We start from the raw sequence: 27,527 nt of genomic DNA, 5'->3' as shown, positions 1-27,527 counted from the left end.
ATCATGCGACACTGAAGCCATGTGAACTTTTTATAATTTTCTTCACACAAATAGAGCTTTCTTTTGGTAGTATTTAATCACTGCTGTGTTTTTTACTAGTTTCTGACAGTAAATTTTGTAAATATGTAATTTTTCTCCTTCACTGATGTGCACTTATGAGGCAGGACTGATAGGCTGCATTGATAAGGTGGCACTTATGGGCACTAATGTGGTGGCACCGATGAGGAGGCACCAATATGTCGCACTTATGAGCACTAATAGGTGGATGGGCAGCACTGACTGACATCACCAATGGGCACTGTACAGTATAAACAAAAAGGTTGTAAACTGCACCAATATTAATGATAAAAATACACATACATCAGTCCTTAGAAAGACATATTAGGAATGATACTGCACCAAAATTAATATAGGCCCATATCATATGATTAAATTGCGCAAAATGTTTGCAGGCAAACTATAAAGTCCATAGGTTGAACCAAAGGCAAGGCAAACTGTAGACCAAATTCTCATTGAGCAACACCACAGTGACTCGCACAAAGGTAAGTGCCCACCACCGTATTAAATGGTCGCTTACCAGATGGCAAGCACAAAGGGCGTTTGGCTATGACCCAGCCGTGGCCTTTGTCCTGCAGTGCAGAGTGGATCGGACCAAGAAGCAGATTGACCAACTGGATAACTCCCAACGTTTCATAAGGTCCGTAACCATGTGTGAGGATAAACTCAAACAGAAAGGAGATGGACCATAGCGTAATACAGTCTCACCGATTTAGTAAATTAAAAGTAATGCACTTACATGTACACAGAAGAAAATTCCGTATAAAAAGTTGCCAGCCAGCAAAGTACAGGAGCCCGTCCTCCTCTAAAACGACGTGGTGACATCAATACGTGCTAATGGGCACTGATTGGTGGCACTTTTGGGCACCAATTGCTGGCACTGTGGGCTCTTAATTGTAATCAGGGCACTGATCATCAGTGCCCTGATTACATGTCTTTATGTCCCCTGCGAGGAGATGCTGCTGATCGGCATTTCCGTGTTTACATGTGATCGGCTGTGATTGGATACAGCCAATTACATGGTTAAAGAGCCGCGGTTGTGGCTCTTTACAGAGATCCGGGTTGCGCTGTCTCCTAGCAACACAGCGTGGCCGCAATAGCAGCACGCCCCTGTGGACATGTGTAATCGGCCGTTCTGGGACGACATCGTCCCAGAACGAGAGGCGCACTGCCCCTCCGTCATTTGATAGTGGGTAGGCGGCAAGCAGTTAAGCTTTGACAAAAAACCTGGAAGCCGATTGGTTTCTATGCAAAGCTGCACCAGACTTTGCACTCTCCAGTTTTAGTAAATCATTTCTATTGGGTGATAAAGGGTTATCTTTGGGCCTGTACAGACAGGCTGATTCATACCTGCAGCAGCAAGCGGTTACACAAGGAGGAGGAAGAAGAGGGTAAGTATCTGGGCTTCTTCACGTAACATCTGCAGCCAGACAAGCCTATGCAGGTACTGGAAGGAAGGCTGGAACCTGAATCTCAGCGACATCAAGTTGGCTTCTCTGAAATGACATGGAGGTGGTTGGCCACGGGCGCAGGTCAGGCCTTGTAATTGACAGCATAATGACCTTTTAAATTACAGCCAATAGCAAGGGCACTGTGTTCAACACAGGATCCTCGGCTCCTCCCATAGGCCTGTCCGAGCGAGCGCACATGCCATATAACAATTTTCTGGGTGTCACTGAAAATTACATTGCCTACCCACCATGGCATGCATGCCCAGGGTTGCTTATCCCGGTTATATCGTTTTAACATTTATTAGTAAATGTAGCCAACCAGGTTCCGACTTGGCTCCTCTTTGCTGATCAGCGCTCAGACATTTTTTAATGTACCATTGCAAATTATCACTTGATTTTATTTTTTATCTAATTTGATGAGCTGCTTGCCATGTTCTCCTTTTTAGACAAAACAGTGCTGGGATAAAGATAGGTGGTACACATGAAACAATACTGGTAAAACTGGGGACACCAGAAAGATTGTGATGGTCAATGCTTAGGGAAAACTCACCAGGACAAAGTCATCTTTTTGATAGGACTGAAAATACTGGTCATAGAAAAAGACTTGTGCCGTTAGTCTACCATTCATTGACCTGAAGAAAAAAAATAAAGAAAACAATTAGTATGAAAAATGTGCTGTGTATTTAAAGAATACAACCACAAGTGGATATGTTGAAGTTTATAATAATAAAAAATATTATTTTTTAGCATTATTTTTTAGCAAGTTGTTATGGGTAAAGTTCTGCTTTAAGACCATTTTTTGATCCTGCCCCTTCGAATTTTCTTAACAGTGTGGTTGAAAAAAAAAAACATTAATTGGGCCCAATAATAATTAGAAAATCAAACTAATGTTCTTAAAGCGAAACTAAACCCTCCTATTCTTTTCAGCCAAGAGAGCTGCCATCTTGGCCTCTGTTTAACCGCTTGCCGACCAGCCGTCGCAGTTATACTGCGGCAGGTTGGCTCGGCTGTGCAAATCACCGTAGCTGTATGTCGGTCCCTTTAACAGCTATAGCAGGTGAGCGCGCTCCGCCGGTGCGATGCACGTGGCCGGCGGTCGGGATGTCCGCTGGCCACCCGCGATTGTGCCACAGAGAGCCAGAACGGGGATCTGTCAATGTAAACAAACAGACCTCCGTTCTGACAGGGAAGTAGAGAGCGATCTCTTTCTACTCCCAGTCAGTACAATCCCCCCACAATTAGAAACACCTCCCTAGGGAAACACTTAACCCCTTGATCGCCCCCTAGTGTTAACCCCTTCCCTGCCAGTGTATATACAGTAATCAGTGGCTATTTTTAGCCCCGATCACTGTAATAATGTAACTGGTCGCCAAAAAAGTGTCCGATCTGTCCACCGCAATGTCGCATTCTCACTAAAAATCACTGATCACCGCCATTACTAATAAAAAAAAATGATAATAAAAATGCCATAAATATATCCCCTATTTTGTAGACGCTATAACCTTTGCGCAAACCAATCAATATACGCTTATTGAAATTTGTTTTTACTAAAAAAAATTATTTTGCCGCTCTCCTCTTCATTGGACAGCGGCCAGTATCACAGGGCTTTTTCACATTAAACAGCAGGACATTGGTTGGCGGGCGATCCTAGCAACCAATCACCAGCCTGTTAATGTGAACTTCAGTAGTTCCCCCCCCCATCCAGCCCAGTGATACTGGCCGATCTCTGCTCTGCTGAACACCTGTGTAAGGTATAAAAGTTCAATCTACACAGTGTGTGCTTTGTGTGTGTGTGTGGGGGTGAAGAGGACACTATGGGGGGTACAGAGGACACTACAGTGGGGGGCGGGGGTGCAGGGGACCCCGCTTTGGGGGGCACAGAAAACTGCTATGGGGGGAGGGGGGCAGATGACACTATGGGATTGATATAAGGGGGACAGTGGACACTGCTATGGGGGTGCAGAGAATACTGAAATAGTGGGAACCCTATTAGGGACCCCATCACCCCTAGGAAACCCTTCTCACCTGGGGACTGGGACACCATCTCCCCTAAGGGCAGGAACCCCATTTTCCCTAGAAACAGGAACCCCATCTCCAGACCTTGCTGGCTGGCAGGGCTGGCGTCAGCCACCCTTGGGTGCCAGGATGGGGGAGGGGGCAGTAAAATCCAAATCTCCAGCCACATGCTTCCTCAGGGTGAACTGGCTTGTATTAGTGAAGCACTTTAAAGTGAGATAAACTTGTACTGTTATTATTACTATGTTAGGATTATGAATCTGGCCCTTAAGTGAGAAAAAGGGTTGCTGACCCCTGCTGTATGTAATGTACAGGATGTGCTTAGTTCTTGGACAGAAAATCTGAGATAAGTCCTCTTTCACACTGGGGCTGTGGCCGCATTCGTGGTAAAGTGCTGCTCGTTTTAGCGGCGCTTTATTGCTGTTTAAGCAGACCTTTTGCGACGTTTTTCGGCCGCTAGCAGGGCTCTTTTAAACCCCAAAGAAGGGGTTAAAGACGCGTGTGTTGCTGCGCTTGCGAATCACTTTTCAGCACTTTGAAAGTGTATACAGTGCTCCCAATCCGCCCCAAAGATGCTGCTTGCAGGACTTTTCCGAACGTCCTGCAAGCGCGCTGCCTGGGTGTGAAAACACCCATTGCAGAGAATGAGAGTCAGTTTTCAGGCGCTTTACAGGTGCTATTTCTAGCGCTAAAACGCCTGAAGACTTCCTCAGTGTGAAAGGAGTATAAGGGAAAACTGTATTAAAGGAGAAGTACAGCCAAAGCTTGTTTGGCTGCAGTGGCGGCTGGTGTTCAATTTTTTTTTGGGGGGGTGCAAACAAACGGAAAAAAAAAAACAATTGCAGCCTCACTGTGCCCATCAAACGCAGCTACTGTGCCCATCAATTGCAGCCACTGTGCCCATCAAAAGCAACCACTGTGCCCATCAAAAGCAACCACTGTGCCCATCAAACGTAGCCACTGTGCCATGCCATCAATTGTCGCCACTGTGCCATCAATTGTCACCACTGTGCCATGCCATTGTCGCCACTGTGCCATGCCATCAAATGCAGCCACTGTGCCATCATTTATTGCCACTGTGCCCATCAATTGTCACCACTGTGCCATCAATTGTCACCACTGTGCCATGCCATCAAATGCAGCCACTGTGCCATCAATTGTCACCACTGTGCCATCAATTGTCACCACTGTGCCATGCCATCAAACGTAGCCACTGTGCCATCAATTGTTACGACTGTGCCATCAATTGTCGCCACTGTGCCCTGTAAAATGCTGGCAGAATGCCCCCCGCCCGGCACTTACCTTTCTGGGGTCAGCCATCCTCCTTTCACCGTCCCTCGATGTCTTCTCCCGCCCCCGATGGCGCTTTAGCCAATCAGGTTACCGGTAACCAGAACCGGTGAACCCGATTGACTGAGACGCCTGTCAGTGTTAACCAGGGAACGCACACCCCGTGCGTCACCTGGATAACTATTTGGAAGTCGATTACAGCCCTCAGGCTGTAATCAGAAAGCCTATCAGAGCCAGCGGCACTTCCAAAGCCAACCAGCTGCCGATATTCAGATGGCCGGCGCTCACCAGGGGGCCGGCCATCTGAATAGTGGGCGGCAGCGACAATACATGGATTCATGCAATGCATGAATCTATGTATTGTATTCAGTGGTGGTGCAGGAGCGAGAGGGGCCCTGCGCCCTCTATGGCCGCACCGTCACTGTTTGGTTGTACTTCTCCTGTGGATCACAGGAGTGCAGTTTGTTCTGCACTCCTGTGACCTGTTTTCAGCTCTCGGCTGACATCACAGAGCCAGTCTGGGGAAAGATCGCGGGATCCACCCAGGAGCCTGGACCGTTATCTGGCACAGCCTCTCAGTGAGCCGCTGAGAGCCTGAGCCAGCTACTCCCACCTCCTCCACATTCCAGTGCTCTAGTGAGAGCAGACAGCATTGACTGACAGCTCAGGGCAGAGGGGGAGAACTGAGCGATCAGTGGTGTTAGATTGCTCAGTTCTCACCCTGAGAGATGGAGGGGGACAGCTGCAGCATGCAGCACAGATGCAGCATCGCATACGTTTTAAAAACCAAAATCCATACTTCCCTTTTAAATAACGGTATCCTGTTTAATTTGTGAAGATATCCTGTACCTAAAATCTCACCTACAATTTTGGGGCATTGATAAAATCTATTCGATATGAATATTAAAGACTACATTACGGTCTACTCGTGGGAAAACAAGAGCCTGCCAGATGCTCAGGACGTTAAAGTCAGAATTATAAAGCAATATTACATTTACAAAGTAGCCGATATCCCCAGCATCTCTCCTTACACTACAAGTTAATCTCCGCAAAACTGAGATCCGTGTGAAGCTTCTACTCAACCCCAGGCCTGGTCAGCCATATATAATGAAGGCGGTTGTAGCCCTGTACACAAGGAAAGTCAATAAAGATATTGTAAAGACAGAGAAGGCTCTCTTCAAGCATCTTTCTAGTTTATTGACTGCAGGTTTTAAGTAGATGACATTTGCACTGTGTATGCAGTTGGGGGTAATGTTATTTACTTGCTATTAACAAGCACACAACAGGCTGATTGAAGTTGGGCAGTGAAGGAGCCAGTAGAGAACAGACAGGTCAGTGTTAAGTCTCCGATGCTTGTGCAGCAAATATTACTTCAACACGCACCTTAGGAGCCTGTGCGAAGCACACTAGAGTAATCATGGGATGAACCCACTAAGACCCATTTCACACTGGGGCCACGGCCGCGTTGGCGCTAAAGCAGCGCTCGTTTTAGTGGCGATTTTGCGCTGTTTAAAGGGGTTGTAAAGGTACAATTTTTTTTTCCTAAATAGCTTTCTTTACCTCAGTGCAGTCCTCCTTCACTTACCTCATCCTTCCATTTTGCTTGTAACCACTTAAGACCCGGACCTTTAGGCAGCTAAAGGACCTGGCCAGTTTTTGCGATTCGGCACTGCGTCACTTTAACTGACAATTGCGCGGTCGTGCGACGTGGCTCCCAAACAAAATTGGCGTCCTTTTTTTCCCACAAACAGAGCTTTCTTTTGGTGGTATTTGATCACCTATTTTTTGCGCTATAAACAAAAATAGAGCGACAATTTTGAAAGAAATGCAATATTTTTTACTTTTTGCTATAATAAATATCCCCCAAAAATATATAAAAAAAATGTTTTTCCTCAGTTTAGGCCGATACGTATTCTTCTACCTATTTTTGGTAAAAAAAAAAAAAAAAAAAAAAATCGCAATAAGCGTTTATCGATTGGTTTGTGCAAAATTTATAGCGTTTACAAAATAGGGGATAGTTATATTGCATTTTTATGATTTTTTTCTTTTTTACTACTAATGGCGGCGATATGTGTTTTTTTTCATGACTGCGACATTATGGCGGACACTTCGGACAAATTTGACACATTTTTGGGATCATTGTCATTTTCACAGCAAAAAATGCACTGTTTACTGTGAAAATGACAATTGCAGTTTGGGAGTTTACCACAAGGGAGCGCTGAAGGGGTTAAATGTGACCTCATTTGTGTTTCTAACTGTAGGGGGCGGGGCTGGGCGTGTGATGTCATTTATAGGGAAACACGATCTAAGGGAACACACGATCAATGACGGCGCCACAGTGAAGAACGGGGAAGCTGTATTTACACACAGCTCTCCCTGTTCTTCAGCTCCGGGGACCGATCGCGGGACTCTAGCGGCGATCGGGTCCGCGGGTCCTGCGGTCATGGAGCTTCGGACCGGGTCGTGGGCGCGCGCCCGTGACCCACGGCTGGGCACTTAAAGAGGACGTACCTGTACGTGCTTGTGCCCAGCTGTGCCATTCTGCCGATGTATATGTGCAGGAGGCGGTCCTTAAGTGGTTAAATGTCCTTATTTCTTCTGGGAATTCCTCACTTCCTGTTCTTTTGTCTGTAACTCCACACAGTAATGCAAGGCTTTCTCCCTGGTGTGGAGTGTCGTGTTCGCCGCCTCCCTTGGACTACAGGAGAGTCAGGATGCTCTCTACTTTGCAGATAGAGAAAGAAGCTGTGTGTTAGTGGGCGTCCTGACTCTCCCGTAGTCCAATGGAGGGGGGTGAGCACGACACTCCACACCAGGGAGAAAGCCTTGCATTACTGTGTGGAGTTACAGACAGAAGAACAGGAAGTGAGGATTTCTCAGAAGAAATAAGGACATTTAAAAGCAAAATGGAAGGATGAGGTAAGTGAAGGAGGACTGTACTAAGGTAAAGGAAGCTTTTTAGGAAAAAAAAAATTGTACCTTTACAACCCCTTTAACTGTAGACTCAGCAGCCATATGTGAGAGGAGGCATCGGAATTGGAAGCAGCGCACTTGAGATCCATAGCCAGCAGCCTGCCAGCTAACAGAACGTTTGTTTCTTGAAGCTCATGCTGGTTCTCAGTGACCCAGACTAAAAATAGGCAGACGAGAATAACAGGCAATAAATAGTCAGACTACCTTTGCAGTGGCACAATTTCAGCACCCTTTAAAAATCGCTATTCGTGGCCCAATTTCCTGTTGTGAAATATAGGAGTCGTCTCATAAAGCAGTGTTATGGCCTAGAACTTAGAACACAAAGAAATCTGTTTAGTGATTTGAAGTTCAGTATTGGGCGGCTGCCCCCGTTTGTTTTTTGGACTGTAACAAACTTTGAAAAGAAACCTTAAAACTTCTTCAGAACTCTGTATCTGCCTTCTATTCGGCCTACTTTCAAACACTGATTTGGTACACCTGTAGGTAGATTCACAAAGAGTTAGGCCGGCTTATCAGTAGATAAGCCGGCCTAACTCTGAATCTACGCCGGCGTTTGTTTAAGCGTATGCTCAAACAGAGATACGCTTAAACAAAGCTAAGATAGGACGGCTTGCGCAGTTCTATCTTAGCTTGCAATTTTTTGGATGGCCGCCAGGTGGCGCTTCCATTGCGGCCGACGTAGATTATGTAAATGAGCATTTACGCCGATTCCCGAACGTACGCAAGCCCGCCGCAGTCGATTAACGTTGTTTCCGTAAGGCCTTAGGCGGCCTAAAGTTATTCCACCTATGAGGTGGAATAACAATGTTAAAGTATGGCCGCCGTTCCCGCCGCGAGGTTCGAATTTTTTACGTTGTTTGCGTAAGTCGTCCGCGAATCGGGAGTTACGTCGTTTACGTCCGCGTCTAAATCAATGCGCCCTGTGAATTGTAGGTGCCTGGCGCATGCGCAGTAAGAAAAAACGTCAAAAAACGTGAGGTCAAGCCTCATTAGCATTAAACACGCCCCCCCCAACCCATTTGAATTAGGCGCCCTTACGCCCGCCGTGTTTACACTACGCCGCCCTAAGTAAGGAGGTAAGTGCTTTCTGAATCATGTACTTTCCTCTCTTACTTAAGGCGGCGTAGTGTAAACACGCTAGGCTACGCCGACCTATTTTTAGTCGCCCCTACCTGAATCTACCCATAGGTGCTTTTCCTTGGAGGCTTCATGTACACTTCAGCTCCTAAACTTGTGCTCAGGTGCTTTTGGCATTTTCTTTTTGTCAAAGCTTCTAAATTTAACTCCCTAAGGCTTCATTCACACCTAATGCCGCGTACACACGATCATTTTTCGGGGTAGTAAAAAGCGATGTTTTTCAGGCTCTAGAAAAAAACGACGTTTTTTTTCAACCCGATCATTAAACCGGCCTTGCCTACACACGATCTTAAAAAAAAAAAAAATGCTCTAGCAAAGCGCGGTGACGTACAACACGTACGATGGCACTATAAAGAGGGAAGTTCCATTCGGATGACGCCACCCTTTGGGCTGCTTTAGCTGATTTTGTGTTAGTAAAAGACGATCCACGCTTTTTTGGCGCATTTTTATGTGCAACTTGCGTGTTTTTATACAGCGTTTTTGAGCTTTGGCATTTTGTTATTAACCAATAGAGAAAACTATCATCTGTTGCATCATTTGTTGCCGTTTTCTTTTAGCTTTTCCATTAGCTTTTATTATCATTATTCATTTATTATAAAAAAAAATATTGTTAGGGTAAGGGGTTAGAGTTAAGGTTAGGTTAGGATTATTTATTTTTTTGTTTACGGTTAGGGTGTTATTAATACTACTAAATATTAACAAATGAAAAAATGAATGTAAAATAAAATACAAAAAGAAATAGAAATAATCACAAATTAATAATAAATAAAATGAATACTAAGTAATAATAAATAAATAATCCCTAACCTTAACCTCTAACCCAATAATAAATAACTAAACATCATAACACAAAATACATAAAATTATTATTTAATATTATTAATAGTAATTATTTTTTTTATTTACGTTTATGTGTTTATGTATTATTATTATTTAAAGGTTAGGGGTTAATTAATAATATGTAATAATTCATAAATGGATGGATTTTTTAGTTGGATATCCGATGAAGCCGACTTTCATCAGTCTTGCCTACACACCATCGGTCAAAAATCCCACCGTGTCCAAACGCGGTGACGTAAAACACTACGACGTGCTAAGAAAAATGAAGTTCAATGCTTCCGAGCATGTGTCGACTTGATTCTGAGCATGCGTTGATTTTTGACCGATGCACTTCCACACAGACGATCGTTTTTTTCTATTGTTTTTTTATCCATAGGAAAAATTTAAAACAGGTTCTATTTTTTTTCACCGATGGAAAACAAACCGATGGGGCCCACACATGATCGGTTTGACCAATGAAAACAGTCCATCGGTCTGTTTTCATCAGACAAATCGATCATGTGTACAGGGCTTAAAGGTTTGACCTCATATTATATGGTTTTGGTAAATCCGAAGACAAAAACCTGCAGAAAATCCAATAGTGTGTATGGGGGTCTTAGCCCCCGTATCACCTAAAATACCTGGCTGATCCTGCCTGGCTCTACCCTCCCCCCTGTAAACTGACCATGGTATATCATGGCTGCTGAGCCCTGACACCATGGTCAGTTTACTTGCCTCCGTCATCCGCAGCCCTTCTCTCTGCGTCTCCTGTGTCCTCCTCCCTGCCTGTCAGCTCCGTCCACTCCACGATCCTCCCCTCCTGGTGCAGTCAACTCTATAATATAAGCATGCCATCCCCTCTGTTATAAAACGCTATGTATCCCTGCGTCTGTGCTGTATAAAAAAAAAAAGATGCCGATTATACCATATATCAGAGTGGGTCCCGACACTCACGTGACTCCTAGATCTCTCGCCTCCCCTCCTTCCCATAGGAGAGAGCCGAGGAGTAATGCGAGTGTCGGGAGCTGCTCTGATATATGGTATAATCTGCAATTTTTTTATACAGCACAGGCATAGGGGCACATACTGTTCTATAACAGAGAGCATGGCATGATCATCATATAGTGGGTCAACAACCACTTTCATTTATTTTATATGATGATTTTTAGTTATTTGTGTATTTATTTTACATTTATTTATTCATATATTATTACCATTACATTTTTTTCAATTGAGCAGAAAATCAGCACATCACATTTTTGTAAATATTTTATTCTATCTTTTTATGTGACAACACTGAAGAAATTACACGTTGCTACAATGTAAAGTAGTGAGTGTACAGCTTGTATAATAGTGTAAATTTGCTGTCCCCTCAAAATACCTCAACACACAGCCATTAATGTCTAAACCACTGGCAACAAAAGTGAGTACACCCCTAAGTGAAAATGTCCAAATTTGGCCCAAAGTGTCAATATTTTGTGTGGCCACCATTATTTTCCAGCACTGCCTTAACCCTCTTGGGCATGGAGATCACAGGTTGCCACTGGAGTCCTCTTCCACTTCTCCATGATGACATCACAGAGCTGGTGGATGTTAGAGACCTTGCGCTCCTCCACATTCCATTTGAGGATGCCCCACAGATGCTCAATAGGGTTTAGGTCTGGAGACATGCTTGGCCAGTCCATCACCTTTACCCTCAGCTTCTTTAGCAAGGCAGAGGTGTGTTTGGGGTCGTTATCATGTTGGAATACTGCCCTGCGGCACCAATCTCCAAAGGGAGGGGATTATGCTCTGCTTCAGTATGTCACAGTACATGTTGGCATTCATGGTTCCCTCAATGAACTGTAGTTTCCCAGTGCCGGCAGCACTTTATGCAGCCCCAGATCATGACACTCCCACCACCATGCTTGACTGTAGGCAAGACACACTTGTCTTTGTACTCCTCACCTGGTTGCTGCCACACACACTATCTGAACCAAATATATTTATCTCGTTCTCATCAGTACACAGGACATGGTTCCAGTAATCCATGTCTTTAGTCTGCTTGTCTTCGGCAAACTGTTTCTGGGCTTTCTTGTGCATCATCTTTAGAAGAGGCTTTCTGGGACGGCAGCCATGCAGACCAATTTGATGCAGTGTGCGGCGAATGGTCTGAGCACTGACAGGCTGACCCCCCACCCCTTCAACCTCTGCAGCAATGCTGGAAGCACTCATATGTCTAGGACACTGAGCAGATATTATTATAGACTGATATTATGCAAAAGGTACAGGGATTGGACTGCTGAGGACTGGGGTAAAGTCATTTTCTCTGACAAATCCCCTTTCCGAATGTTTGGGACATTTGGGAAAAAACTTTGTCCAGGGAAAAAAAAAGGTGAGTGCTACCATCAGTCCTGTGTCATGCCAACAGTAAAGCATCCCGAGACCATTCATGTGTGGGATTGCTTCTCAGCCATTGGAGTGAACTCAGGACTCACTCACAATTTTTCCTATGAACACAGCCGTGAATAACCCTGGGAAAGTCACGTGACCGTGACGACATGGGTTGGGTGGAGCCGGGTTATGTTGCCGAACCTAGAAGTGACGTCTGAACCTCCAAGCCCCGCTGTCATTAGCAGCTGATTATTTTTAACCTTGATGTAAGTGCTTTATATTTAGATTAACATTTTTATACTACATCATGAGGATGTACTTTGTTGCATGAGTTTATATGCAGTGGCAGGGCCGCGGATTTAAAGGGCCATACACTGGAAAGTGTGAAGTAACCCAGGACATCTAGGACTGTATTGGAGGAGGAGGAGGAAAAGAAGTATAGAGGAGCCTATTTCTTGTGCCCAAGAGTGAGGAAATGCGTGATTTCACCTGGGCTTAACAGGTCAAATGTGGCGGTGAGCGCGTGATTGAATGGAGGTGGGAGTCACTGAATTTATTACACAACGGCACAAAGTCTAAATTGTTTAAACGCCAAGAACTATTTTTGAATAAGCACACTTGAAGAGTGTTCTCTACATTACCATTTGCATATGTTTAACTGGATGTGATAAGCGCATCATTGTAAATTGTGGATTACACCTGGAGAGGCACCAAGGAAGCAGTTGATGGGATATGTCAAATGTTCATTTTTAATAGTTGCACATTTATTTGTATAATAAGGAAGTTTGGGTTATAATCATATTGCACTTTTAAAGGGATAGGCGCAACATTTTTTTTTTATTTTGGTGATTTACATTGTAGGAACACAAATATGGTTGTTTGCAGCCATCCAATAGGTCAGTATCACTACATAGGATTGTAATATACAGTTAGCGTGGGATAGCACACCCTCTTTTTAGCTATGAATAAAAGAATGGTACAAAAATATCAACCGAGAGCAACTTCTCTCAACCATTAAAGAACAGTTTGGTGATGAACAAAGTATTTTCCAGCATGATAGAGCACCTTGCGGTAAGGCTAAAGTGATAACTAAGTGGCCTGGAGAACAAAACATCAACCTTTTGGGTCCATGGCCAGGAGACTCTGCAGAAATTAATCCCATTGAGAACTTGTGGTCAATCCTCAAGAGGCAAGTGAGCAAAAAAAAAGAAAATTCTGACAAAATCCAAGAATTGATAATGCAAGAGTGGGCTACCATCCGTCAGGATGAAAAAACACTGCACAAATACAGTATGACTTAAAATATTGCAACAACCACCATTTTATTCTCTAGGGTCTCTACTAAAAAATATATATATATGTATATAATGTTTGGGGGTTTGGAACTAGCAAAAAAAAAAAAAAATATATATATATTTTAACCAACAAATGTCAGAAAACGGTTTAGTGGTTAAACTTTCCTCACATAGGCTGCATTCACACCTGAGCGTTTTGTCGCCTGAAGCGTGACGCTCAAAAACGCTAGAGGGGAAAAATACATTATTCCCTAGGGAGATGGTTCACATCTCCACTCCAAAACGCCTGACGCTGAACGCCTGACGCTCAAACAAGTTCCGGACCCTTTTTTGTCACGCAAATCGGGCGGTTTGAGCGTTTTTGAGCGTTTCTATTTCCCATAGAAAGTAATGGAAACGCTCGATTCAAGCGACTAGCGCGACAACGAGCGTTTGCTATGGGCGTTTTGTCGCTTTAATCAATAGAACATTTCACCCAGGCAGAAGATAAAGAAAATCTACCAACATAGCAACAAGTGATGAAAAGATGATAATTTTTCCTATTGGCTAAAATCAAAAACGTCAAAGAACAAAAACGTCGGACGACGCTGTATGCAAACGCGCAAATAAGCATGAATACGCGCGACAAAACGCCGGAAAAAACGACCGAACGACCTACGCTCAGGTGTAAATGCAGCCTTGGGCTTCTTTTACGTTGCTACGGAGTCCGCCGGCTCAGCGGAAGATCTCTCTGCTAATCCGGCGGATGACAAGTCCCTCTCTGCTCACTGAGCGGGGAGGGGCTTGTGCAGCATGTCTGTCTTCATCAGATCTCACCCGATCCGCCATGGACAGATGGGGACGTATCGCCATACGTCTGATTTTGGCGGATCGGATGTCAGCGGACATGTCTCCACTGACATCCGACGCTCCATAGGATTGCATGGAGCGGCCGTTCAGGTCCGCCGACAAAACTGACAGGCGGATCTGTACGGTCTGACCGTGTGAAAGGGGCCTAACACACTGAAGTCTATTCCTTTGATCAAATTGTTACAATGTTTAGTCTTAGTGCCACTGCTAAAGAATGTTGTGATATTTGGCAGACTGCCCGGGTTTTTTCTTTCTTTCTTTTGATGGCTGTGTCTTCAGCAGAGAGAATTCTCTGCAAAGAAAGAATCGGGAAATACTTTGTCAAGATCGCAACGGGAAAAAAAATTGCGATAACGATTCTTAACAATTAATTGTGCAGCTCTAGTACCATCTGACAAAAAGATCTAAAAACACGGCAGCAGCAGACTTTGTGAAAATATTATTTGTGTCATTCTCAAAACCTTTGACCATGGAAGTACAAGCCTTAAAGTGGATGTAAACCCAAAATGTATTTTTTATGTTTTGATGTCACAATGCAGAGTATAAGATTTCCTATCATCTGTGCCCAGTCTTGCCACACAGAGTTAATCCAGCTCTGAGCAATCCTCTTTTATTGTTCAGTGAAAATTAACAGACTTCCAGATAAAACCCTGTCTAAATAAAAAGTCCATTCCTCTCTCCTTGCTTTGAGTGACAGGTTATTTACATATCTAGCTTGGACATGTTTATCATAATATGAGGTGATCCACAGTATAAAAAGTGAGAAATCCACCCCTCCCCCACATAACACATCCTGGTAATATACCTGTGGATCACCTCATATTATGATAAACATAACATATGATAAACATGTCCAAGCTAGATATGTAAATAACCTGTCACTCAAAGCAAGGAAAGAGGAACGGACTTTGTATTTAGACAGGGTTTTATCTGGAAGTCTGTTAATTTTCACTGAACAATAAAAGAGGATTGCTCAGAGCTGGATTAACTCTGTGTGGCAAGACTGGGCACAGATGATAGGAAATCTTATACTCTACATTGTGACATCAAATTGTTACATTCACTTTAACGTGTGCAGTTTAGGTGCGTATTTTTTCTGCAGGATCTTCTACAAGCTGTCGGCGTTTTATCAGAATACCACTACCCATCAGGAAAATGCAACAAAGTGACATTGCGAACAAAAATGCTTATTTTGCACGCACTTTGCGATCCAACATGGCCGCTGTGCGTTTCAATGGGTTTCCTAATCTGACAGAACACGAAGGCGGCAGCGGACATCTTGTTATACATAGGCAAGTCTTGAATTTGACACTTATTTTTAGCAGTAAACTCACCGTAGCCCTGGTTCACATTAGAGCAATTAGACATGTCAAATCGACGGCAATGGCACCGTCTGAATTGGCGAGACGCCGCATTTGCAGCCCCACACTGATTCCCAAAAGTAGTTTCTGTAATACTTTTGGCGACTTTGGGGTGCAAGTTCCATAGACATCTGTGCAGCAACCCACACAATTGTCTCTGACATCGCCCCCGAAGGACTGACATGCGGGAATGAAATTGTGCGAGTTCAGCTGAACTCGCAGAATTTATTTAACCACTTGACACCCGCACGCCGTCATATGACGTCCAAAACGGGGACCTGTTATCCTGGGTGGACGTCATATGACGTCCTGGGCTTTGCGGGGGGATATCTCAATGATGCCTGCACCCGGAGGCATCATTGAGATATCATTTTTTAGCGGCGGCGATCCTGCGCACCGTAAAAAACGATCATAGCGGCGGTTCCGCCGCTAGATCGTTCTTACAGGCGGCGGGAGGGGACATCCCCCCCCTCCCGCCGCCATCCGGTGCTTCTCCGGGCTCTCCCGTCCCACCGGGGGCCCGGAGAGATGATCGCCGTCCGCCGGATGTTTGCGATAGAGAAGACTGGTGACCAGATGGTCACCAGTCATCTCTATGACCGTCGGAGGCCCGGGCGCGATGTGATGACGTCACGCCCGGGTCCCCGTAAGTAAACAAACCGCAATTGCGGCTAGTTTGAATGAGATCTGTGAATTTTTTTTCACGATCTCGTTCTTTCCAGCCTGGAGGAGAGATGTGAGGTCTTATTGACCCCGCATCTCTCCTTAAAGTGGTAGTAAACCCTCCTATCATTTTCAGCCAAGGAAGCTGCCATCTTGGCCTCTGTTTAATCTACAGCTGCCATAATGCTGCCCATGTGATCAGTTATGACACCAACCATTGGATGGTTTGACAGTTTGGTTGAGAGCACAACCAATGGGAGTGTTACATTTCCGGCATGTGCCGGAACGGTAACTGTTTTATGGATGGGTTTACTTCCGCTTTAAAGAGGACCTGTCACACACATTCCTATTACAAGGGATGTTTACATTCCTTGTAATAGGAATAAAAGCGATTAAAAAAAAAAAAGTGTGAAAAAAAGTGTAAAAAATAAAGAAATATGTAAAATAAAAAATAAAAAATAATAATAAAAAAATTAAAATGCCCCTGTCCCCAGTAACTCGCGCTCAGAAGCGTACGCACACGTAAGTCCCGCCCACGTATGTAAACGTCGTTCAAACCACACATGTGAGGTGTCGCCGCGTGCGTTAGAGCGTGTGCAACAATTCTAGCACTAGACCTCCTCTGTAACTCTAAACTGGCAACTTGGAAAATTTTTAAAGTGTAGCCTATGGAGATTTTTAAGTAACGAAGTTTGACGCCATTCCATGAGTGTACGCAATTTTAAAGCGTGACATGTTAGGTATCTAGTTACTCGGCGTAACATCATCTTTCATATTTTACCAAAAAATTGGGCTAACGTTACTGTTTTGTTATTTTTTTAATTTATGAAACCATTTTTTTTACAAAAAAAAGCTGTTTGAAAAATTATTGCGCAAATACGGTGCAAGATAAAAAGTTGCAATGACCGCCATTTTATTCCCTAGGGTGTCTGCTAAAAAAACATATATAATGTTTGGGGGTTCTGAGTAATTTTCTAGCAAAAGAATGATGATTTGTACATGTAGGAGAGAAGTGCCAGAATAGGCCCGGGAAGGAGGTGGGTTTTAAAGCCCGGTATTGAAGTGGTTAAATCCCGCTGTCAGTGTGAACCTAGGCTTAAATAATGAAATGGACTATTTCACTGCGACCAAGTGAAAGTGTTGAAAAATGTCCCTTGGCGCCAAATGACTAACAGTGTGGTGCTGAGCAGTGTGGGGTGTAGCAAGATGGCCGTCGCCTCGCCACTTTCTAAATGTAGGCGTGTCGCTGCTTTTCAAATGCAACATCAAAACCGTGTCACAGATTTAAAATTGTTGTACTTCAATATATAAGGTGAGTTTACTGCTAAAATAAGCGTGAAATTCAAGACTTGCCTGGGTGTAACAAGATGTCCGCTGCTGCCTTTGTCTTCTGTCAGATTAGGAAACCCATAGCGGCCATGTTGGAGCGCATGCGCAGTAAGCATTTTTTGCTCATAGCGTCACCTCCGTTCCATTTTTTGATGGGTAGCAGTAGTCTGACAGGACACCGGTAACGACCTGCGTTCCGTACAGAATGTACACCATTGCTCCGTGTGACTAAGGCCTGGATTTGGAATTGAGGCTTCAGAGTTCCGGATCAAGTTTTGGACTGAGACCTGCTCCATAGACTACAATACACAAAAATAAAATAAAGTGTTTAACAGCAATAAAGATTTTCAGATCAGAAATAAAGGAGGAAGGAGAGTGAAGCAGAGGGCGATTCGGGAGCTTCATAGTACTGGACACATAATAGAGAGAGAAGAAAACCCTTCTATCTGTCTATGGATGGAGTCTCTGAACACAGGAAGTCAGCTGTGCACCGCCCTCTCCGCACCGTGTCAGCCTTATTTACCATTTTCTCAGCAGCTCCCGGGTGTCTGTCTTCTCCAGGAAGCTGAAGGTTCGGTCCGGCAGGGGGTGGAAGGTGAACGGCGCTTCTATCTTGGACATCTTCCTGGGTCGCCTTGAACTGGCCGCGTCTCCGTTCCTATGGAAACCAAGGAAGGGCAGAGCGCCGCAATAGGAATTCCCCCCGGAAACAGGGGATAGGATAGAAACGTTCCGCCGCAGCTCCTGTGTGGTGGGGGGTGCTGGGGAACATTGTTGCTGAAATAAAAAGAAGAGACTCAGGCTGTATTACTAAAGAACTCTCACAGGAAACCTGTTCTCACTATATATAGGCTCACTTCCATTGCTCAATACTGCTTTGGAAAATGCCAGCTGCTTGGCTGTTATATTGGCTGCAAAGCTGCCTTCATTAACCTGGATAATAGGGCAGGTCCTCTGACTTCACTGGCTGCATGCTTTGTGCAGGGTTGGTGGCTCAGAAAGTACAGAGACAGCCAGGCAGCTAGTAACTTCAGATGAAGGTCGGCAATGGCGGTCTATTCATGTCTTTCCATACATGTTTCTGCGACGTGTGAGGCTGGCGTCACTCCTGTCTGCTCCACTGTGTTGCGTTAACAGACATGTGTTATGTCTTGCACTTACATGCAGTGCACTACGGCATAGCTCTCAACTGTCCCTGATTTCTAAGGACTGTCCCTGATTTAGAACAGTTGTCCCTCTTTCCTCCTCATTTGTCCCTCATGTTGGTCTGATCTATATAATTGTATATAAAATGCACTTTTTATCTCTCAAAAAGTGTTTCCCAGGGCTAAGGATGAGCTCTGACTTGTTCGCATAGTACACGTGCAGAGCCCGCCAGGAAGTGTGCACCAGTGTTGCCAACCGTCCGTATTTTTACTGACAGTTCGTAAAAACGGGCACTTTTTTCCCCCGTTCGTAAATGTCCGTGGTTGCGGGAATGTGCCAGTAAAAATAGCCGAGATCGGTTCGGCTTGGAACTGTGCATGGGGATTGGAGGCAGGGGGTGATGGTGGCTGCAGTGGCACCGCAGAGGGGGATGGAGGCAGGGGGCAATGGAGGCAGGGGGTGATTGGAGGCAGGGGGTGTTGGTGGCACCACAGAGGGGAATGGTGGCACCGCAGAGGGTGGGGGATGGAGACAGGGGCTGTTGGTGGCACCGCAGAGGGGGGTGGAGGCAGGGGACGATGGAGGCAGGGGGTGATTGGAGGCAGGGGGAGATTGTGGCACTGCAGGGGGGGGGTGAAGGCAGGGGGTGATGGTGGCAGGGGATGTGACTAAATTATTTGCCCTTAATATATCGAAAATAACAAAAATATTTTTTTTTACCTTAAAGCGGATGTGCCATGGGAACAAAATATTAAAAGTCAGCAGCTACAAATACTGCAGCTGCTGACTTTTAATAATAGGACACTTACCTGTCCTGGAGTCCAGCGCCGATCGCAGCAGAGCACGAGCGATCGCTCGTCACTCTGCTGCTCCCCCCGCCATCCACGCTGAGGGAACCAGGAAGTGAAGCGCTGCGGCTTCACTGCCCGGTTCCCTACGGCGCATGCGCGAGTCGCGCTGCGCCCGCCGATTGGCTCACACGCTGTGTGCTGGGAGCCGAGTGTTCCCAGCACACAACGGGCGACAGACGGGATGTGACGGAATGCCCGTCTTTCGCCCGTATCGTGTGGCCGGAAGTGGGTGCAAATACCTGTCTTTAGACAGGTGTCTGCACCCCCCTCCCCCCTGAAAGGTGTCAAAAGTGACACCGGAGGGGGGGAGGGTTCCGATCAGCGGGACTCCACTTTAGGGTGGAGGACCGCTTTAATATCTTCCTTAAATCACATTGCTATTTGCCTAGCGTACTTGTAGTCTAATTACTGAAATATGCACCTAAAAATGTAATTTAGTAACTTTTGTGAAATGCCAGTAAAAATGTGTCTGCGCCAGTAAATTTCGGGTGCTGTGTCAGTAAATTTCAAGCTGGTAGGTTGGCAACACTGGTGTGCACGGCGCTGCGCTAATCACAGTCAGGGAGACATTGTCCTGATGCTCGGCTGCAGGGATCGTGAAATGTCTGCCTGGCTGTGATTAGCGCAGCGCCGTGCACACTTCCTGGCGGGCTCTGCACGTGTACTATGCGAACACGCCAGAGCTCATCCTTACCCAGGGCTAAACCTTTCATCCAATTTCTAAATTGCTGCATTTGTAAATGTCAAAAGCCAATATAAAGGAATGAAAGTGGTAAACTTAATCCTTTATTTTTTATTTTTTGGGGTTAATCCTTCTTTAACCGCTTTCGGACCGTGCCCATCTACATGTACTGGGGCAGGGCGGCCCTTCAGCACAAAATCACGTACCTCTACATCATTTCGATTTTCGGGTCTGATGCATGCCGCCGGCAACCCACTCCCGCTGTGATTCAACACAGCGGGAGCCAATTAGCGGGTCCGGCAAACCCGATGTTCGCCGACACCCAGCGATCGTTCCCGAGAGAGGCAGAATGGTGGTCGGAATCGCCGTTCTCTCAGAGGGGAAGATGGAGATTCTGTGTTTCAACTAAGCAGGAACACGGATCTCTGTCTTCCCACAGTTTAAACCCTTGTACACACGATCGGATATCTGATGGAATCTAATGCGATGGATTTTTTCGTCGGATATCCGATGAAGCTGACTTTCATTAGTCTTGTCTACACACCATCGGTCAAAAATCTGACCATGCCAAAACACGGTGACGTAAAACACTATGACGTGCTGATAAAAATGAAGAAGAAAAATCACCGCTCAAGGTGGGTCTGCTATAGGGTCATACACAGGTGTAGGATTCCAAGGGTGCTGGCAGTGCACTAGGCAAGCATGGGCGTAAAATGAAGGATGGATGGCCGCACTCCAAACCAAACAGGTTGTCTTTATTTAAACGAACAGCAAAACATACCAGATCACAGCAACAGAAACAGGAGGATAACCGACGTTTCGCACTGACTTAGTGCTTAGCCATGAATAAGCACTAAGTCAGTGCGAAACGTCGGTTATCCTCCTGTTTCTGTTGCTGTGATCTGGTATGTTTTGCTGTTCGTTTAAATAAAGACAACCTGTTTGGTTTGGAGTGCGGCCATCCATCCTTCATTTTACGCCCATGCCTGATAAAAATGAAGTTCAATGCTTCCGAGCATGCGTCGACTTGATTCTGAGCATGCGTGGATAGTTGACCGATGGACTTCCACACAGACAATCGTTTTTTTATCCATAGGAAAAATGTAAAACATGTTCTATTTTTTTTCACCGATGGAAAACAAACCGATGGGGCCCACACACGATCGGTTTGTTCCTGGTGGGATAGCTCAGGAGGGTTCGGACTTGTGTCTGAAAACAGCTGAGCCCCATCCCTAGTCCTAACACTGCTTGAACAGCAGAGAGAAGGAAGGCATATTGGAGAATTTCACATATCAGCCTTGACTTGTTTGTGTGAGACAACAGAGCTCTCACTGATCCCTCATCGACAGGTTACTGATCAGCCCATTCTTGATCCACCTATCCCTGATCCACCGGAACCTGATGCATCCATCAGCGATCCACCAATCCCTAATCCACCTGTAACTGATCCAACAATTAACGATCTACCCATCTCTAAACAAAAAATCTGTCATCCACCAATTAAGTACCCATCCATCTCTGATCCACTGATTACTAATCCACCCATCTATGATGCACACATCCCTGATCCACAAAATAATGATCCACCCATAGCTGATGCACTGATTACTGTAGATCCATCAATCCCTGATACACCCACCTGTGATCCACCCACCTCTATAAAAAAAAACTTCCCTGATCCACCATCCCTGATCCACTGATTACTGATCCACCAACCCCTGGTTCACCAAATAATGATCCACCCATCTCCGATCCACTCATCCCTGATCCAATGATTACTGATTCACCAATCAATGATCCACCGATCTCTAATCCAATGATTACTGTAGATCCACCGATCCCTGATCCACCAAATAATGATCCACCTATACCTGATCCATTGATTACTGTAGATCCATCAATTAATGATCCACCCATCTCTAAACAAAACATCCCTGATCCACCATGCCACCCATCCCTGATCCACTAATTAATGATCCACACATCCCCGATCCACTGATTAATGTGCCACCCATCCCTGATCCACTGATTAATGTGCCACCCATCCCTGATCCACTGATTAATGTGCCACCCATCCCTGATCCACTGATTAATGTGCCACCCATCCCTGATCCACTGATTAATGTGCCACCCATCCCTGACCCACTGATTAATGATCCACACATCCCCGATCCACCGATTAATTATCCACGACCTCTGATCCACTGAAATACAGCCATGAAAAGGTTGGTAAAGGCTTGGGTGAAATTGTATCAGTTATGGGTCATTGTGAAGGGCCACAGTTTGAATTTAATTATTTGTTTAGAGACCTTAACATAATATTATCCTAGAGAGTTTTTAAAAGGCCCATGTCATGAGCAAAATATAGGGCTCCCATTGGTGGTTTCCTTCTGAAGATGCTAATCACCTGGCTGTGTCTGGCTTTCCTTCTGTGTCACAGTTCACATAACCAGTTCGAAAGAAAAACATGGAGCCCATGGAAATCAGAGACAAGACAAGACAAGACTCCTTGGCCGGGATTCAGAGAGATTGTCGTATGTTTAGAGCGGCGTAGCGCATCTGATATGCGCTACGCCGACGTAACATAGTGAGGCCCGTACTGTATTCACAAAGCACTTGCTCCCATATTTACGCCGGCGTAACGTAAATGGGCCGGCGTAAGCCCGCATAATTCAAAGTAGGCAGGTAGTGGGCGTGTTGTATTAAAATGAATCGTGACCCCATGTAAATGAAGCGCCGAAAGAACGGCGCATGCGCACGCATGCTCAGTATCACGTCAAATTTACTTCCTAACATACGCCGGCTCAATGCCTGTGACGTGAACGTAACCTACGCCCAGCCCCATTCACGTACGACTTACGTAAGCAACGTAAAATTCGACGCTTGTTCCAACGTCCATACCTTTGCATTACCTACGCCTCATATAGCAGGGGTAACTATACGCCGGACGTAAGTCTTACGTAAACGGCGTAGCTTACTGCGACGGGCGCAAGTACATTCGTGAATCGGCGTATCGAGGTCATTTGCATATTCAACGCGCAAATCTACGGAAGCGCCCCTTGCGGCCAGCGTAAATATGCACCCAAGATACGACGGCGTAGGAGACTTACGTCGGTCGTATCTTGGCCAAATTCAGGCGTATCTGAGTTCCAGAATACGCGGAAAGATACGACGGTGCACATTTGGACTTACGACGGCGTATCTGGAGATACGCCGTCGTAAGTCCTTTCTGAATCCGGGCCCTTATTCCTAAGTCTGTGACTGAAAAACCATTAAAGTACATCTCACGCCAAACTTTTTTTTGAAAAAAGATGGGGAAGGTTGGAATTTTGGTCCGATCTTTACTGTTTTTCTGTAGCCTATAGAGAGGTTTTCCCTCACTTCCTGCGTGTTCACCAAGCAAAGAGACATGCAAAATCTCTCCAACAGGACAGGCTAATACGTTTTTTTTTAATGTATATATAATAAGGGTGAGAATTTCTGTCAGGTTTTTCTTACTGTGTTCCTGTTGGAGAGTTATTCACACTTCCTGTGTGGTCACCTGGACAGGAAGTGAGGTTTCTCATCTCCCCTCTGCTCTTCATCTTGTAGGCTGTATGGATGTCCCTGGCTGCCGCAGGTGAGCCTGGGACAAGCAAAGGGGTGGCGTCGCATATTTACCGACATGCAGAAGTGATCAGGCTCCTTAGAGAGCCCAACACCGACTCTTCAAAATGCAAAGAAACTGTGGCTGCTAGTGCAGTGAGTGAGCTTGTTTACAACCCAATACTGCTACTCCACACTACATGTAGCTGCAGCAGTAAAACCCAGTGCCAGCATGAACGCCAGGCAACTAGCATTTTTTGAGAAATGTAGGCTAGCAATAGAAGCCTGTATGCTATGACAGGTTACCTTTAAAATCATGAAGATGAATTGGTGTAAGTTCATCATGAGGCCACTTTATGGAAGTTGCTGACACACACAGTGGTTGGCTAATTTGGGGGCATCACGCAGGGGTGTGCTAGTGACTGTCACCTACTTTTAGTCAGCCTCTTATCCAGGGAGTGATGGATTTCACAAGTGTGCTACACCAAGAAAAACTGGAAGATCTTGTATTCTGCGAAAGTACACTTCCTGCCGCAGCTTATGGAGTCGTTGTGATCGATGTGACAGGTGAACAAAACACACACTCAGACCATGTCTGTCAAATGATGGTATCACAGCTTGGACCTTCTTTATCATATCAATAAAGTAAATACTGAATGTTCAGTTCTCAGCAGATTAAATACGGTCACGTTATCATGCAGTCCACACTCCTCTCCTGTACATATTAACCACCATCATATACTATGTATTCCTCTCCTGTGCATACTAACCGCCATCATATACTATGTATTCCTCTCCTGTACATACTAACCGCCATCATATACTATGTATTCCTCTCCTGTACATACTAACCGCCATCATATACTTTGTATTCCTCTCCTGTACATACTAACCGCCATCATATACTTGGTATTCCTCTCCTGTACATACTAACTGCCATCATATGCTATGTACTCCTCTCCTGTACATACTAACCGCCATCATCATATACTATGTTTTCCTCTCCTGTACATACTAACCGCCATCATCATATACTATGTTTTCCTCTCCTGTACATACTAACCGCCATCATATACTATGTATTCCTCTCCTGTACATACTAACCGCCATCATATACTATGTATTCCTCTCCTGTACATACTAACCGCCATCATATACTATGTATTCCTCTCCTGCACATACTAACCGCTATCATATACTATATATTCCTCTCCTGTACATACTAACCACCATCATATACTATGTATTCCTCTCCTGCACATACTAACCGCCATCATATACTATGTATTCCTCTCCTGCACATACTAACCGCCATCATATACTATGTATTCCTCTCCTGCACATACTAACCGCCATCATATACTATGTATTCCTCTCCTGTACATACTAACCGCCATCATATACTATGTATTCCTCTCCTGCACATACTAACCGCCATCATATACTATGTATTCCTCTCCTGCACATACTAACCGCCATCATATACTATGTATTCCTCTCCTGTACATACTAACCGCCATCATATACTATGTATTCCTCTCCTGTACATACTAACCGCCATCATATACTATGTATTCCTCTCCTGTACATACTAACCGCCATCATATACTATGTATTCCTCTCCTGCACATACTAACCGCTATCATATACTATATATTCCTCTCCTGTACATACTAACCACCATCATATACTATGTATTCCTCTCCTGCACATACTAACCGCTATCATATACTATGTATTCCTCTCCTGCACATACTAACCACCATCATATACTATGTATTCCTCTCCTGCACATACTAACCGCCATCATATGCTATGTATTCCTCTCCTGTACATACTAACCGCTATCATATACTATGTATTCCTCTCCTGTACATACTAACGGTCGTCATATACTATGTATTCCTCTCCTGCACATACTAACCGCCACCATATACTATGTATTCCTCTCCTGCATAGGTGTGCGCAGCCTATTGCATTAGGGTGTGCACACCAAAGCTCAAACACACATGCGTGTGTAATATACCATATATGGCAGTGGGCAAGTTAGTAGGGCTTTGCCAGCAGGGCAGAGATCGGTGTCAGTAGTTTATCTTTATTTGTATTATTATTATTATTTTTTTACAATTATTTTTTTTATCATTATTTTTTTTTAATATTGGTTCTTTTTTTTTTTTATGAGCCCTGTTTGGGGGCTTTGGTGAAATATCAGTGGTCTAAACAGACCCCTGATGTCTAACTTTTGAGACAGAGAAAGGGACTGAGGACAGAGATTCCCCAGTCCCTTTCTCTGCAGCCAGGCAGCAGGGGGAATCTGCATAGTACAGGGTGATTAGGGTGTGCCCAGGCACACCTTACACCCTATGTGCGCACGCCTATGCTCTCCTGTACGTACTAACCGCCATTATATGTATTCCTCTCCTTTACATACTAACCACCACCATACCCTCCACACTGCACTCCTGCATATACTGGCCATTGCACCCTAATAATTCCTCTTCTATAATGTACATACTACTCACTGCCATACACTCTGTACTCCTTTCCTACACATACCATTATACCCCTGTACTGAAGTTAGGATCCCTCACACAAGTCCATACTACAATGGCTTGTTAAATGCACAGCAAAAAATGTTCCCCTGGAACTTTTTTGAAATGTTGGCAACTATGTTCTATGTGACTCACAGTATATACACAATATTATACATTACACGCTCCTGCACTGTATACACAATATTATACATTACACACTCCTGCACTGTATACACAATATTATACATTACACACTCCTGCACGATATACACAATATTGTATGTTACACACTCCTGCACCACCTCTTTAGGCACTGCCAGCCCTCCTGGCTGCAGCTGCCCCTTTCCACTGCCCGTGTCACCACAATTCTCCAGACTGGTTCCCTCAGGTGTGCCCCCCCCCCAGTCCTCCCGATTGTGTGCACACTCACAAGCACTCCTGGCTGTCTCAGTGGAACTTCTGGAGACTTGCCCGGCAGTGTTCTCCCGCTGTCCTGTTTTGCTCCCACTGTCCTCTTCCCAACCGCATCAGAGCCCAGTCCCAAAGTCACCCCCATCCTTCCCCCCAGACTAGGGAGCTCCCTCAAAGGCCAGACAGCCTAACACTCCATCTCCATTCTTCCACCCGATCCACTCCTTCCCAGCTGGGCAGACCCTGGGTATTTAAGGAGGCCTCCCCCTTGCCAATCCAAGTTGGAGATTGGTCAGGGCTCCTTAGAATACCCCAGGTGGCTTTACCTCCCCTCCAACCTCTCTTTCTAGAAAACACTAGGCGATTCTAGAAAGGCGTAGGAGGTCCTAGTGATGCCACCTGTGAGTCACCCAGCGCTTACTCTGAGCCACTGCCAACCCAGATCACAAAACACACCCAGGCTTGGCTACCAGCCAAGCCTGTAAATTTACCTGTACTAGGGAAAAAAAACTGCACTATTTCTCTAGCACACTAGAGGGTGCTACACGTGTTTCAGCGCATCACACAGTTCCTTTTTTTCCCCACAGACCTTTATTAAAAGTGCACAAAAATGTACAGCAGCGAGGTGCACTACATTGCTGTATGGTGCACTGCGATAAAATGCAGCATGTCTGTTGTTCTTTAGGTGGATGGTCAACTGTCCCC

General features: G+C 45.1%; 1 protein-coding gene across 1 annotated transcript in view; it reads right to left on the bottom strand.

The window, feature by feature from the left end:
* Positions 1-18,372, bottom strand: part of CFAP300 (cilia and flagella associated protein 300) — a 96,662-nt gene extending 78,290 nt beyond the window's left edge. Inside the window, exons 1-2 of the mRNA XM_040340195.1 lie at positions 18,137-18,372; positions 2,059-2,140 (exon numbers count right to left, since the gene is read on the bottom strand). Of these exons, the coding sequence (XP_040196129.1) occupies positions 2,059-2,140; positions 18,137-18,234 (180 nt within the window). The 5' untranslated portion in view covers positions 18,235-18,372. The remainder of the gene's footprint in view (positions 1-2,058; positions 2,141-18,136) is intronic.
* Between the last annotated feature and the right edge of the window lie 9,155 nt (positions 18,373-27,527).

Source organism: Rana temporaria, chromosome 2, assembly GCF_905171775.1.
Source record: "Rana temporaria chromosome 2, aRanTem1.1, whole genome shotgun sequence".
Lineage (NCBI taxonomy): Eukaryota > Metazoa > Chordata > Amphibia > Anura > Ranidae > Rana > Rana temporaria.
Note: the sequence above shows the minus strand (reverse complement) of the source record. Positions and strands in the feature narration are given on the sequence as shown.